The sequence below is a fragment of the Ciconia boyciana genome, chromosome 10 (assembly GCF_034638445.1).
Source record: "Ciconia boyciana chromosome 10, ASM3463844v1, whole genome shotgun sequence".
Taxonomy (NCBI): Eukaryota; Metazoa; Chordata; class Aves; order Ciconiiformes; family Ciconiidae; genus Ciconia; species Ciconia boyciana.
In genome coordinates this window covers 36,225,232-36,239,635 of record NC_132943.1, presented here as the reverse complement: position 1 = coordinate 36,239,635, position 14,404 = coordinate 36,225,232, and the positions used below count along the sequence as shown (strand labels likewise).

Here is a 14,404-nt window from a genome sequence, read left to right as displayed (position 1 = left end):
AAGGACATGAAATTTGGGCAAGGATGCAAACAGCTGGGGCTGCATTACATGGCAGACCGTCCAAACTCACTAGAACACAAACTTCAGGTGTATAGACTCGAATATACCTGTATGGTATCACACAAACCTTGTTTTGCTAAACAGAAAGACTTCCAGTTACGGGCTTTAGAGTAAATTTGTAATTTGTTTCCATTTTCATAATGCTTCTTGTGCTGAACAAGACATTCAACAGAAGATCTTTCTACTGTATTATAAACTCTCTGGATGGCGGCACACAGTGGTTATAAATATTCACTACAACGCTGTTCCCAGATGATTCCTCTTTATCTTTTCCTGATTTTCTCTCTTTTTGTAAAATATGATGCATACTGTGAAAAAATGTTCTATGTCATAAAGCTCTGCTGACAAACTTAATAAGAACAATCTGTCCCATTGAGCATTAATTACAACATTTCTGCCATGACCTTGCACTGGATTTCTACAGAACTGATGTAACAGCTCACTAAGTATATTTTTGAAAACCTATGTCCAGTTTATTGGATCACAAATACACGTCTGCCAAATCTCTCTCTTGTTGCAGGAAGAATGCCAGAATTACAGCGTACCACTGCGCTGACCCAAATAACAATGCATTTCATTAACACTTCCTCCAATGAGAAACACATGCGGTAAGTACCAGTACCTCCCTACATGGGATTCTGCCAAAAATGTTAGCCAACCACTTATCACGTCCAGTGAAGCTGAGCTCATATTTTATGCCAAATAAAAACTGCAAGCTTCATGTAGAATTTCATAGCTCAGGACCCACCTTTTTTTAACTTTATTATTTGTTTTCAATACTGAAAAATCTTTTCATTGTTTGAACGTTTCTTCTAAAAGTTACCTTTCTTTCATGATATACTAAATAATTGACTTCTGCAGCTTTTAGACACTTACACTCACTTTTTGAGTTTCTATTAGAGTTAATTATTTTCTTAATGAAGTTTTTAATAAAACAGTCCGTACATTAAGATGACACAGGTAAATGAATTTTTCTCAGGACTTACGTCACTATTAGATAAAGAGCATGCACAGAATGAAATTTTAATTGCAGATAGGTGTGTTTTGGGGGTTTGAGGGGTTTTTTTTGGTGTGGTGTTTTTGGGATGGGTTTTGTTTGGTTTGGTTTTTTAAGTTGAACATCACAAAGTGGTAAAGGTTCAGGTTGGCTACATCAACGGGCAGAAACTGTCAACTGCATCCTAGAAGTAATGCTTTCCAAAAAAGCAAACAAAAAAGAATACTACATTTTTAAAGTGGAAGCTGGCGTTGCACAAATAGTACGAAATCATCATAAGATTTCATTTGCAAAAGCAACACATAATTAACTGTATTTATGTGAATAATCCCACTGGCTTCCTAATACTCATGTGAATTCACTCAAATGTATTTTGCAAATGCACTGCGAGATTGGATCGTAGGATTGAAACCATCACCCTTTGATACACCGTCATCCACAGTTTAAACCACCACAGTCATCTTCAGCCCTGTTGCAATTGTGTGAGAACTTGTACGGTCACGCATCCCAGGCTTTCTCAGTCTGGCAGACGTTCACACATAGGCTTCTGGGTCTTCAGTTCAGTGTGTGACTGCCCATAATTAAAAGGCTACTTTTTTACAGGCTTTGTCATGGATCAATTGCAGGTAGCAAGTTCTGCTACCAGTGAGCAGCATTTCTTCTTGCTGAGAATGAGTACAACCTCATCTGCCAACTTTGTATGTGAAGGAAGATAATATGCAATTATAAACTGTTTTATATTACAGTGCATATCTTTAAGACACTTATCTCCCTACAATATGGATCCCACTTTATAAAAGCAGCAAAGCATCACCTCTCCAGGGAAGATGCCACTCCTCTGCAAATTAAAACCTTTAGATGAAGTAAACTACAGACTATCATTTCTCAGAGGACAGCACTAAAGCTAAAGTGAGTAGAACTAGGAATCACTTAGAGATAATTCCAGGTGCACTTAACTGTTACCAGCTACTGCCAAAAATTTTTTTGCACTTCTTTTGGTAGTGTCAAAAGGCAAGTGGGAAATATAAGGTGAAAAAAATAGGAGATGAAGAAAGAAACTTACCATTGGCCCTGGCTTCCCCGGCATACCATGCTGGCCACGTCCACCCTAGATATGAAAATAGACAAGATAGAATATTTATAAGAACTCTAACTAATTTTTTCATTTATTTATTGGTAGCACTTGTGATAACAGCCATACATACTAAAGCGATCAAAGAAATGCTGGATTGCAGAGCCCTCCAAACACTGGCATGGAAAACTTCTGGAAGAAATTATGCTCCCCTTCAAGTTAATGGATTTCTCTATTTTCAGAGAGACCAGTATTTTGATAGTGTCATTGTATGGAGCACATAACATAAATGGAGCACATAAAAGTCATGGGGAGAAATGCCAGAAAAAAACAATACTTGACACTGGACATAAAGCAACAGAAAGAAATTTCTACTCAAATATGATCTCATGTCAAGGCTAATCCCTCTTTTTGCTGAAAAGCAAAATATTTTTTAGGACGACAGCTTTATTACCTGGAATTAAATTATAAGACTTAATTTAAATTGAAAGTCTAAACTTTCATTTTAAACTTTTTTCCAGACAAAATCAATACATATTATTTCTAGTTCAGTAATTTTTGTTGAAAATAGCCTCTCAAGAGTAATTTCACAGAAACAAAGACAACATTTTTGTATCACAGAAAAAAGTGTTGTGAGGGTATTTGGCCTCGTGGGCAGCTCCGGTATGAGAAGTTACCATACAGCTAGCATTCTCCTTTTAAAACTGTTTGTGACTTCTGAAATTTATAGTAAAGATCTCACCCCACAAAACTCTGCTCAGCCCTAACTTTCTTAAGCTACAGCAGAACTCATCGCAGAACTGACTAGCAGTCACGTGAATAAACACTTTCAGGCTCGGGGACTTAAATTTAAGTAAAACAAGGGAAGAATTACAAGGAAAGAGAAGGAAGATCCTACTTACAGGGGCACCCTGTGGTCCAATTCGACCTCTTTCTCCTGGCATTCCTCTAGGTCCCTTGAAGAGAGAACAAGAAGTGCCTTATTTAGGAGCTCATCACAGAAGAATAGCAAAAAGGGGAAAACATAGTTCACTTGATTTTTCCCTCCCCATAGTGGAGAGAACACACACCAACCCCTCTTTTTTTCCTCTTCTTTGCTTTTTACTCTTTTTTTTAAACATACTTGACTTTTCCGTTGCTTCAGGTAAGTTTCACACTGCATCGCTCTTCAGCGATTTTTCTGCTCAGTCTTCTTTACTTGCTTTTAACAAGAACATGATCAGGTTCACTGAGACTACAAGCATGATAAGGACAGATGATGCGAACAACAGTTACAGAACCAAGCTGGTTTTTTTTCCTCCTGCAGGTGTAGCTTATTTCGTCCGATAGCAGGAAAGTAGCAGCAGCTTACATAAATCCTTGCAGCCTCACAGGCTTGCTCAGTGTAAATTTAATAGACTGTAATTTCTCTTTTCCTGTTCCAACAGTATTTCCAGTTTTAAACACATTAGAATAAATTCTGTATATACTCAACCAGGGTCAATAACGCAATCTCATTTACTACGTCTCATTCACAAACTAGGTTCCACTTTGGGGATATTACATTCCACATGTCACAAGATAGTGCTTCGCAGAGAGAGGTCATTATTCGCTATCAGAAAGGTGCTTTACTTCCAGAAGCACTGCTGAGAGTCGATTTTTGGCACGCTACACTGCTCACAAGTATTCAGTTGTCCAAAACCAGATCTGAATGAAAACTACTCTGACAAAAAGTTTCTCCATTTCATTTCCATGTCATGCATGCTTATCCTCACCATAACCTCCAAAATCTGCTGTCCGTGGTTTTCTTAGCTAGTACATTTCTGATCTAAATTATTCCATTTCTATCTCAGAGCAACCTAAACCAGTTTCTCTCATATTGGAATCACTCCATATGAAGCATCAACATGTAAAAAAAAATTTAGTCACCCTACACTCACATGAATAGGTAAATAATCACAAAACCTACATTCAAGTTTCTGTTGAGCCTTCTGATTTATTGTTATTAGCTATGGCCGTGAATTGCGAATAACAGTTTATAGCGGACCAAATTTACTGTTAGTGTAATAGAAAATAAAGCATTAAGAGAAAGTTCAGCTTCGTGACATCAAGTACAGATATCAAAACCTTAAAATTCCTATTGGCAATAGCGTTTACAAATCTTAAAGCCACTTCTGTAATACCCAATGCACATAGCACTCACTAGAGGACCCGTTGCACCCATGGCACCTGTTGGTCCGGCTTCTCCCTAGAAATGGAAATGAAATTACACAATTAGAGGAAAATGGAGTTACATGTCTCCTCCCTGTCCTCTGTGCTTATGTTAGACCTAAGAGAGAGAGATTTGCACAGTCACCTGTGTGCATCAAGGGCACTGTTTCCCATGCTGATGGGAAATGCCATTTACGTATTCCCAGTGAAGCAGGTTTAACTCCTACCTGTTCTAGCTAACAGCCCACACCACCTACCGCACTGTTTCTACCAAGTCTCCTGCTGTTGTTGTCTCCACAGAAAGTGGTAGGCAATCTCAGGAAAGAAATCTTTTCTCACACAAACTCTCCTTAACTACTGATTTCACATTTAAATTTAGATTTTGGAAGATCCACTTCATTTACTACAGTTTTAATCTAAAGGAATAGTTCTGTCCCACCTGTGATTACCGCCTACACTAGGCCAAAAATGTTTCAGCATCAGCACTGATCAATGTGGAAAAGCCTGAAAAAAAGTGTTCTATGCTCTTTTAAAATAACTTTTAATCCATCTTGAAAGGATTATCTCCAGCTGGCTATCCTGTGTTAGCACTGCTTTGAGCTGAAGTTGCAAAGGTGCTGCAGTACCAGTGAGGGTGAAAAGTTCTAAGAGAATAAAATTGTTAGGTGAAAAATAGTCAGTTTGGTAAAATATATTCTCTCTCCTCTCCCATGCCTGTTTCTTTTAAGCCAATCTCTAGTATGGTAATCCAAAAGAGGAGAGTCAGGTTTTAGTTATGCATTGCTTTATTTCATTATATTATATTATATTAAAAAAAGTTAGAAAACTGTTTTTCCTCTCTCAGCTCGGTCACATGCAGCCAACAAGAACCACGAACTGGCCAAGTGGAAAATGGCAAGATGTGCATGGGGTCTTTGTTAACAGATTTTGTTGTCCTCTATTACATAGGTGTCACGGACAGACCGCAGTCAATTCACCTAGTGATACCTTACGGGCCTAAAACAGCCCCAGCTGAAATTGTGACTGGCACTACGGAACTCTCTTCCTGTATAAAGCCCAGACATGTCATTGTATAGCAGTTTACATGGATCAAACACACAGTAAAAATGGGTCATTCCACGTAGCCTCTCCACTCCATACAAGTAGCACTGACAGGAGAGGGTACAAAGCTGCGTTCGAAAGATCTACTATCTTTCATTATTTTGGCATTACAGAAAACATGCTTAAGCATTTAGTTCTTTGGGCCATGAAAATACCTTTGCTCCAGCTGCTCCAATTTCACCCTTTGGACCGTCAAGTCCCTTCAATCCCTGTAAGAGTTATAAAAATATGGGGAAATTATATTTATATATGTACACACACAGAGCATTCCTACTATTATTGTTAAAATAGCTTGATACTAAAGTGTTAAGAATGGATCTGAGGTGGCAAGATCAAGAAAGGAAAAAAATAAAGAAGAAAAAACCCACATGGAATAAAGTTTTCAAACATTTCCTAAATGGAAACCATTTGTACAAGGTACATTTCCTTGGATTTGGTTTCCTTTTCAAAACAAGAACGTTTAAAAAAAAAATCCTACAACAACAAGGAGGAGGCTCTGAGCCATAAGAAACCTATTTATTCCTCCCCGAAGTAAAATTCTGGCCAGAAAACTCGGTAATTTGTAATCACTCCATGTTGCAAACATATCCACCTCTCAAGTTCCCCACCCTAATGCAAGACTTGCCAACAAAGTGAGAGAACTGTCAGGTTTGTGCCTCCTGCAGCTTGGCAGGGCTTACGCAAGCTCCTTCCAGATTCCCAGATCATTTGAAAATAGAGTGAAGAAAGCACTAGAGAATACAATACAGAGGTCAGCTTAAAGGGGAATAGCGTTGATTTTCTGCAAGGCCCTCTTTCTCTCAAATGCCAGTGATTCTGCTGCAATTGGCAGGACTACAAGCGTAGTCAACTTCACCACTTATACAAAAGAAGTTGAGTATCTTTATACTGAAACTGCCTGGAAACATCATCTATAAGGAGAGGGAAAATCTTGCCTCTTACCCTGTGACCCTTGAGGCCTGGGAGACCAGGAGCACCAGGAAAGCCTCGAGGCCCCTAAGTAGGAAACAGAGAAAACAAATAAAATCTCTATTTCTGCAGATAAACCTAGCTACCAGGGAAGAGGGTAGGAGCATTAATGCTAATACTCCTAACACTTCTTCACCTTGGTGACATAACATAGTGAGGCATAGCATTTGAACAGGTCACAGATGACACAGCATAACATGCTAGGAAGTTGGACAGTCTCAGCATTATGTACATTTTCACTGATATGAAAAGCTTTATTGTTTACATCGGTGTGTGATCAAACCTCAAATAGAAATCATGACTAGTGGTAGGTCAAGTTTTGAAGCTTAATATGAAGAAACCTTAATTAAACAGAGATCAAAACTCAGAGCTATCATTTAAAATAAAATAGAAACTGAGACCAAACTGCAAACTGCACATGTTCTTTCAGAATACGTCAGTCCAGCAGCATGATAAACAACTGCTATTAAAGCTCATTTAACAATTAAACCAAAGTTGCCTTGCACTTAGTTTCCTACCAAGTTTCCTGATTTATCTTTCAGGAAAGACTAAGCAACGGAAGGGAGCTAGGTGCCTGGCATTAGAATATTGGTCACATGAATTTATGATGGAAATCACATTAAGACCTTCATACTCTCAGATAACAACAGTTCAGCAAACTGTTTAAACATACCATTCCTTCCTTTATGGTACCTCTGAACCAAAGTTCTCAAAAAAATTACAGTTCATACCTTTCGGCATAGCAAAAAATCATGAAGATATATTATAGGAAATGAAGCATCATGGAGCAACACTGATATTCAGAGGAGCAAAAAAGAACATCTGAGATCTCAGCATTAGAGAGGAGAACTTCACATACAGACAAGCTGTTTCCTTGTGAGCATCAAGGAACGTAAGAAAGGTCTTTGTCTTCCCACAGTCAATTATATGGATAATGTTTGATCATAAAGTTTAGTGGGAAATTACTGCAGAGATGGTGGACTCCTAAAAGGAAAATTACTTTATAAAGGTATGAAATTTCTGAAATTAATATATTAGATTGCTTGGAATTACTTATACTCAATGAGTTTCTCAGTGAAGGATGACCTCTGTTGTCATGCAAGGTCTTGCATGTAAATTTGAAATTGTACAAATTATGCTTGTTTAGACGGAATGTAGCCCATAAAAGCTCTTTATTTGCCCTGTGCTCAGTGGTATATGTATATCAGCTTATACAACCAGGGCAGTCAAATGATGAAGCACACACATGGGACAAGTCACATGGCAAGGAGGCAAATCATGTACAAGGGGAAACAGCCATCGGGTATCTCCGTAGCAGTCTATGGGCCTTGTCATTGATCAAGACATGGCACACTTCTCTGATAAACTATCAGGGTATTCAATGGTGCTCTCTACAGTGCTACGCAATTGCAGCAAACTCTTAATGAGATTTTGTGCGTGTCTGTGTCCGTGTGCAGTTGCAGTACTTCTTTCCTTCATTAAAAAGACTTCTAGAACATTATTTTATTGACCAAAACAGCTTGATCTGAACAGAACAATACTCCACAGAGTACATTTGCCTCAAGCAGCTTATAAAACATTGTCTTTGATCCATAAAACTTAGGAAACAACACTGCCTTGTTAAAAAATCACTTCTCTCTCCAGGAGATTGTATCTCCTGTTGCTAACAAAATTGCCAGGCAAAAACTGGACGCTTAAAAAGAAAAGAAGACAGCTTAAGAGATTATGTGTATCAGGTGGCTTCAGTTCTGGGATTTATTTGTCCCCTTTTCAGCCACACTACAGATCCCCTTCAGGTACAGATACTTGACTAATGAAGGTAGAACTCTTAATATGGACCAAAATTATATAAGATGATAAAACGATATCATTTTATCATCAGATATACCTGTTTTCTTTTATTTCTAGAGTAAACCATGACAAGCATCCTCTGCAGTACATGTACATATTATTTGGAAATCCTTTAATCACATTTGCATATTGAAAATATATATAAAAATCAATTATATACATCTATGATACAATCTCCTCTTCCCCTGCCCACAGACTGACTGTTATAAAGGTAAACAGTGCCACCCCAACCTGACATCATTTTATAGTCTCTGAGCACTTCCTGCACACGATTGTGAATGACCACATGAAATACTGGGAAATGGAGTACAACTTGTATGTACTGTCATCTGTTTTATGCATATTTCTTCTATGAAAGAGGTGAAACGTGCACCCGTGAAATGACGCTCAGGATTAACTCACGGACTTTTGAATCTCCTGTTTGGTTCTGAGCTATCACACTGATCTGGATCATTAGCGGAAGCTAACACAAGTACTTCATAAATTGAATGGCAGAGCTTTGCACTCATTATTAAAAGAGATAGTGATGACATACGTATGATTATTTTGCTAAAATGTAAATAATCATGCTCTTACTGGAGATCCTGGAAATCCAGGCTCACCGGATTGTCCTGGTCTACCAGGTTCACCCTAAGGAAATGAAAAAAAGGAACACATGAAAATAACAAATGTGAAAATTAACTTCTCTCATCATTCTTCCATTCAAACAAACGAGGACATTCACATCAGTATTATATATCTTCCCTTTACTGTACCAATTTCAGTGATATAAATCAACCGCACACATGACTAGCAACGTGCATTAGACACATTAACTTAAAAAAGGTTTTTAATGAAGAATTGCGGGAACTGAAGACTGACTCCAAGATGCATCTCAGCATCACAAGATGGCACTGCAACGTAGTTTTCCTGTGAATTAATGACGCAACCTTTTGTCATCCTCTCACAGAGTCAAATTTCTTTAATTTTCCATAGGAACAGCAATCTAAAACTGCCTGCATTGTAGCTTGTTACTTCTCCTCCTGTTCAAATGTTTTAAAATGTGTATAATTTCATTCTTGGTCAGCGACTATTTTCTGTGTCATGCAATAGGAAAGAAAATGTGGTAGAACCAAAGAAGCATATTTCAAAGATTATTCAAAGTCCTCCAGAGTCACAACCAAACATTCCTTTATATGCATCAATCAGTTCAAATACATCCAGGACTCTGGGCTGCAGGAATATGAAAGGCTTCAGAAAAATAGTTTCTGGACAGAGAGAAGGTAAAGTGCTTCACAAATAGAATTAAAGAAACCCACACGTACATTGGAAGTGGAGGAAGTTCTTAGAGCATTATCAAGATTTGGCTTCACTGCACTGAGAGTTAACTGTTTCCAAAGATTCTTATAACTCTTTGTACAGTTTATTGGGAAAGCAGCTGTTACACAAGCTATGGTATTTTTTTACACTAAAATATCTGTTATCTGCAGTTTTCAACTCATTTCCAAGTTATAAATTACAATTCAGATGGATTTAGTGTGCTTTGCAAACAAATAATGTATGTCTACCGGTAAATTCTTAGGCTATTGTTGTGCAGCACATATATATTTATGCAACACGTATAATACATACATTTACATATATGTGTACCTACATGGATAGAGTCATAAAATCAGCTATGAATATAATAAATTATTAAGAAGTTTAAAAAATTTAAGTAATAAAATTTTATTGTCTAGATCCAGGTGAATCTTATCATTACAGTTCTTCTAACTCATCACACAATCCCAAAGAGAGGAGATGCCTCCAATTGCCCCCTCCTAACTGTGGTATATTATTATGTTTGATTTCAAGAAAGACATCTCAGTTGAAGAACTGGTTGAGGCAAGAAATAGTAAAGAGCCAGTGCTTAAACCTTAGGTATGATGGTGACATGTAAGGAAAAGATAGGAGGGTTTTAAAAAGGGTTGCTAAGATTTATAGTTATGAGACTGCACTTAATGAGGACTATGATTACAAAGAAAAGTAAATAGATAAAAGTAGTTATAACAGGCACATCTGCTGGTTAGTCACTGTCTCAAAGATGCCAATATTTGTTTTATTAAAAATAAAACAAGATACAAAGAATAACAAACTTACATCTTCACCAGGTTTGCCTGGAGGTCCCTCTGGTCCACGAGAACCAATTGGACCCTAAGAAATAAATACATTTGTTGAGAAGTCAATTTAGCCATCGCTAAAATATCTATGTGCTCCATTTCAATGTCTAGTTTTATAAAAACAGATGTAGAAAAAAGGATGATTTTATGCCTAAGCACACTTGCTTAATTTTGCAGTGCTCTTTCTAACCATCCTGCCCCTAAGAAACCTGTGTTATGTTATATAAAAATATAGGATGGATTCTTCAGGAGGAAAAAAAAAAAAATAGAAACAACCCACATTAAAAACCACAGTTGCTGTTATTCCAAATCTCTGGCTCTTGCTTTTATTTTTGAATCATTTTATCGCCCCCAAAAAATAAATATTCTCATCATCCTTTGTGTAAGTTACACTACCAGGTATGGTTTTACCAGCACTTAACCATCCCCAGGTCTGTGCTGGAAAAGTAATAATGAATATATTGTTTGCAATTTATATTGTAGAAATGTTTGTATTTATTGGTCTTACCATAGGTCCTGGATCCCCAGGTTCACCAGGTGGGCCTGTGGGGCCAGCACCACCCTAAAATTAACCAAAGATGAATACAGTTACAAATTCCAAAAAGTAAAAATATAAGGACGTAAATTAAAATCCATGATCAGGAAAATCACAGCTCATGGGACAGTCTGGATTCTAATTCAGAACCAGCTCACATTGCAAAATGAGTGAAAGTTGGATACTAAAATCCCTCAAGCTTTAGATAAATCCTGTGCCATACACAAATCCCACTGGGAACTTAACACCATGCCAATACTGCAACCAGAACAGTCACCATTTTCATTGCTGTTCCCTCTTTAAAAAAATGTGTGTTGGGCTGAAACCTTGTTAAAGGTCTAATAAATTGTTCTTTCTGAGATAATTTCTGCATATAGAGTACATCTGGAGCAGAGCTCTTGAGAGCAGCATGGTTCGATTCACCTCTAGATGAATTCATCCATGCGTCATTGAAGACAGACGTTGCCTCAGAGATGCACAAACACCCCAGCTACTATGTGCTTTGCCTTCATCTCTGGCCTATTATCTTAAATCCCCTGAGGTGAAGTACTTACTTGTTTTCCTTGGAGACCTTGAGGACCTCTTGGACCCACTGGACCCTACCGAAAACATAACTTGTTACACACTGGAAAACACCCGTCCCCAAGTAATGTTCATCCTACAAAGACAGCAAAATGGCCTGATAGTGACCTCAAAGATAACACTTCCATGGTCAAACCCTGAGAAAGGCTTTTACTCAGGAGACTGATGTTATGAAATACAAAAGTACATAGAACAGAAATCTTCAAATTCAAAAAGCCACAGCAGTGCAAATTCATTAGCAGCTGAAAACATGGGCTTGCTTGTTTTCTGGAATCTCAGTCTCTGGAAAAAGTCAGAATAACCAGGTTGCCTGCATAGTTCCACTGAAAAAAAATGTAACAACAGAATAGAGTTAGGGGGAATAGTCTTCCCTTGAAGAGAATCTCATTACACAGATTAATCTCATAATGGAATCAATGACAAAATAAATTCATGCTGCTGTTCTCAGCCGTGAGCAGCAACAGGCAGCAATGGAAGGACATATTTTCATGAATCATACAAACCACCAAAACAGCTTCCAAATGGTTGTGGTTTGTTACAGAAAATTCAGATTTCCCCTTAAAAAGTTTCATGGGATATTTAGGAAAAATCTCATGCTTAGTTGTAACTTGTACCATGAAGTAAACATAATATTGTCTGAAAGTAATTCTCTTGCTTCTAGCAACACAAAAATATCTATAGCAGACAATAACTTGCATTTTGACAGAGGGTCAAGATTTGTCTTTTACACACAATTCATTAATTTTTACTAATTTTTACAAAGCAAATGTAGAAGTTAGTAACAGGCCATTTAAAAATTCTGATCAACTTTAAAAACAAAACAAAAAACAATGGTTCAGCTGAATGACTGTCAGTTACTCAGTTTACAAGGAAAGGAAAAAAGCATATCACAGAACATGATGAATCAATCCAAAGACAATAAGTGAGTGCCAACTGACTTTAGTAGACTTTGTGTAAGGCCTTAGAGAGACCTAGATATTGAAAAATACCTTAAAAGATATATTAATATTAAAACAAATCATATTTGAGATCGACAAAAGAAGAGGCAGCACAAGAGATGCAATGTTTCGAGAGAAATTGAGTGAAAGGATTAAGCAAAATGGAGGAGGGCAACAAAGTACGTAGGACAGATTTGTGGAACAAATCATTGTACGTGCACACAGCAAATTCACTGAAGAGACACATTGATAAAAAAAGGAAAGTTCTTTGAAGAAATCACCACAAAAGTTAATCCTAAGGCAAAACATCAGATCATCTTTAGAACCTTTCAAACTGTATTGAAACCAAGTTTGACGGTTACTAGTGAGGACTTGGAGGGAATAAGATTCAAGTAGGCAAACTCATCGACGGTACAATCACTAAAGGATGGTTTCCTTAAGAATGAATGTTAAAAATAACAGCAAAGAGGGTAACAGTATCTTCAAGATATCACAATGTGATAAATACATGCAGTGAAAAGAGGTAATATTCAAAAACAACCCCAAGAGTTCTAGCAGAGACAGCTCAGGGTGGTGAAACAGCTTTCACAGATGGTAAAAAATTTCCGTGTTACCATTAAGTCCCCAGTGCACTAAAAGTAAAGGGCATATCTAAACAGTGAGAGATGCCAATGATAAAACTGGACGTGCTGGAGAAGGAGAATGTCTGTCATAAAACAATAAAGCACAGCTTTCAGTTAACAGCTGGTTTCAGAAATAATTTTTTAAATTACTACCAAAAATAACTATCTTTGATGTCACAATGTGAAAAGAAGCCTTCAAAGTTACATATTTGTTTATTCTGCTTTGCATTATTCCTGACACTTTTCAGTTACTCTGCAGTGACTCTAGATATGAGAAAATCAGGAGCTGTTTTTTTTTTCCTGTACCTTACTGTTAGTAGCTGCTATATTTTAGAAGGAGGGAAGGAAAACAACAAGAAGGCTGGAGGTGGGAAAAAAAAGCTTTCACTTTAACAGAAGAGTATTTTTTCCCTTTTTTCCAGGTACTGTGCAAAACCACACTAGAACATACTGTACCATCCAGGTTCTAGAGGCATAGGAAGTTTAAGAGGATTAATTCCCCTTTGGGTTTTTGCATATGTCTACAGAACAGGGCTAATCTGGTCTTACCACTGCACCAGGCATCAGTCCCATCTGACTGCCAAGTCCGGATTTCTCATCAAGTCCTGCCATCTGAGCTGAAAATGGCTGAAAAAATAAGATGGGTGATTTTATCTGTCAGTCATTTTGATGGTTCATAAGGCAAAAATCCATGTAACCGCATCTTCATGATTTACATTGGCTTTGCAGCACTAACAACTAAATTCTTGGTTTAATCAGTAAAATAAAAGTTGTCTTTCCTGTAAATTTGAGGTGGTTTAAAGCTTCAAAGACCAATCAAATGCATCATACTGGCTGCTTACTATTCTGACTCTACCTCCACTTTAATATTAAACAAATGGGAAAATGACCTAAAAAGAGTAAAGCCTCCCATGAAATTAATTAGATTTCTTTCACTACCTTCAAATTTAAATCACACCTTAACTTCACCTGCAATATTCTGTCATGTCTTCTAAGCCTTTCTTTTATTTCCACTTACTGTGCTTCAAGTTCAGAAATATCTTACGGTAAATGTAGCTGATTTTATGATTGCAAATTACAATTTTTAAGTGTGTTGCCCTTATCCAGTGAAGTTGAAGGCCACTGCTGTTCAGGCCAATTCACAGAGACAAATGAGTTAGAGCAAGGAGAACCTTCAGTGCCCTCCTCCTTCTGCAAGCACGTCGTAGAAATCAACAGTTTTATTTTGCTTCATTCAGAGCCAGATCCTCACTCGTGGCAGGCCAGAGCTTACAGTGGCTGAGAAGGAGCAACAGCACAAATGTGCATTCAAGTCGTCAAAGATTTACAGTTTATTCTGCATCAGATT

The 14,404-nt window shown here is 37.5% G+C and overlaps 1 protein-coding gene across 1 annotated transcript in view; it reads right to left on the bottom strand.

Moving 5' to 3' along the window:
- Positions 1-14,404, bottom strand: part of COL5A2 (collagen type V alpha 2 chain) — a 115,395-nt gene that overhangs the window by 31,197 nt on the left and 69,794 nt on the right. Inside the window, exons 8-17 of the mRNA XM_072874642.1 lie at positions 13,606-13,683; positions 11,468-11,512; positions 10,887-10,940; positions 10,359-10,412; positions 8,817-8,870; positions 6,363-6,416; positions 5,576-5,629; positions 4,312-4,356; positions 3,032-3,085; positions 2,121-2,165 (exon numbers count right to left, since the gene is read on the bottom strand). Of these exons, the coding sequence (XP_072730743.1) occupies positions 2,121-2,165; positions 3,032-3,085; positions 4,312-4,356; positions 5,576-5,629; positions 6,363-6,416; positions 8,817-8,870; positions 10,359-10,412; positions 10,887-10,940; positions 11,468-11,512; positions 13,606-13,683 (537 nt within the window). The remainder of the gene's footprint in view (positions 1-2,120; positions 2,166-3,031; positions 3,086-4,311; positions 4,357-5,575; positions 5,630-6,362; positions 6,417-8,816; positions 8,871-10,358; positions 10,413-10,886; positions 10,941-11,467; positions 11,513-13,605; positions 13,684-14,404) is intronic.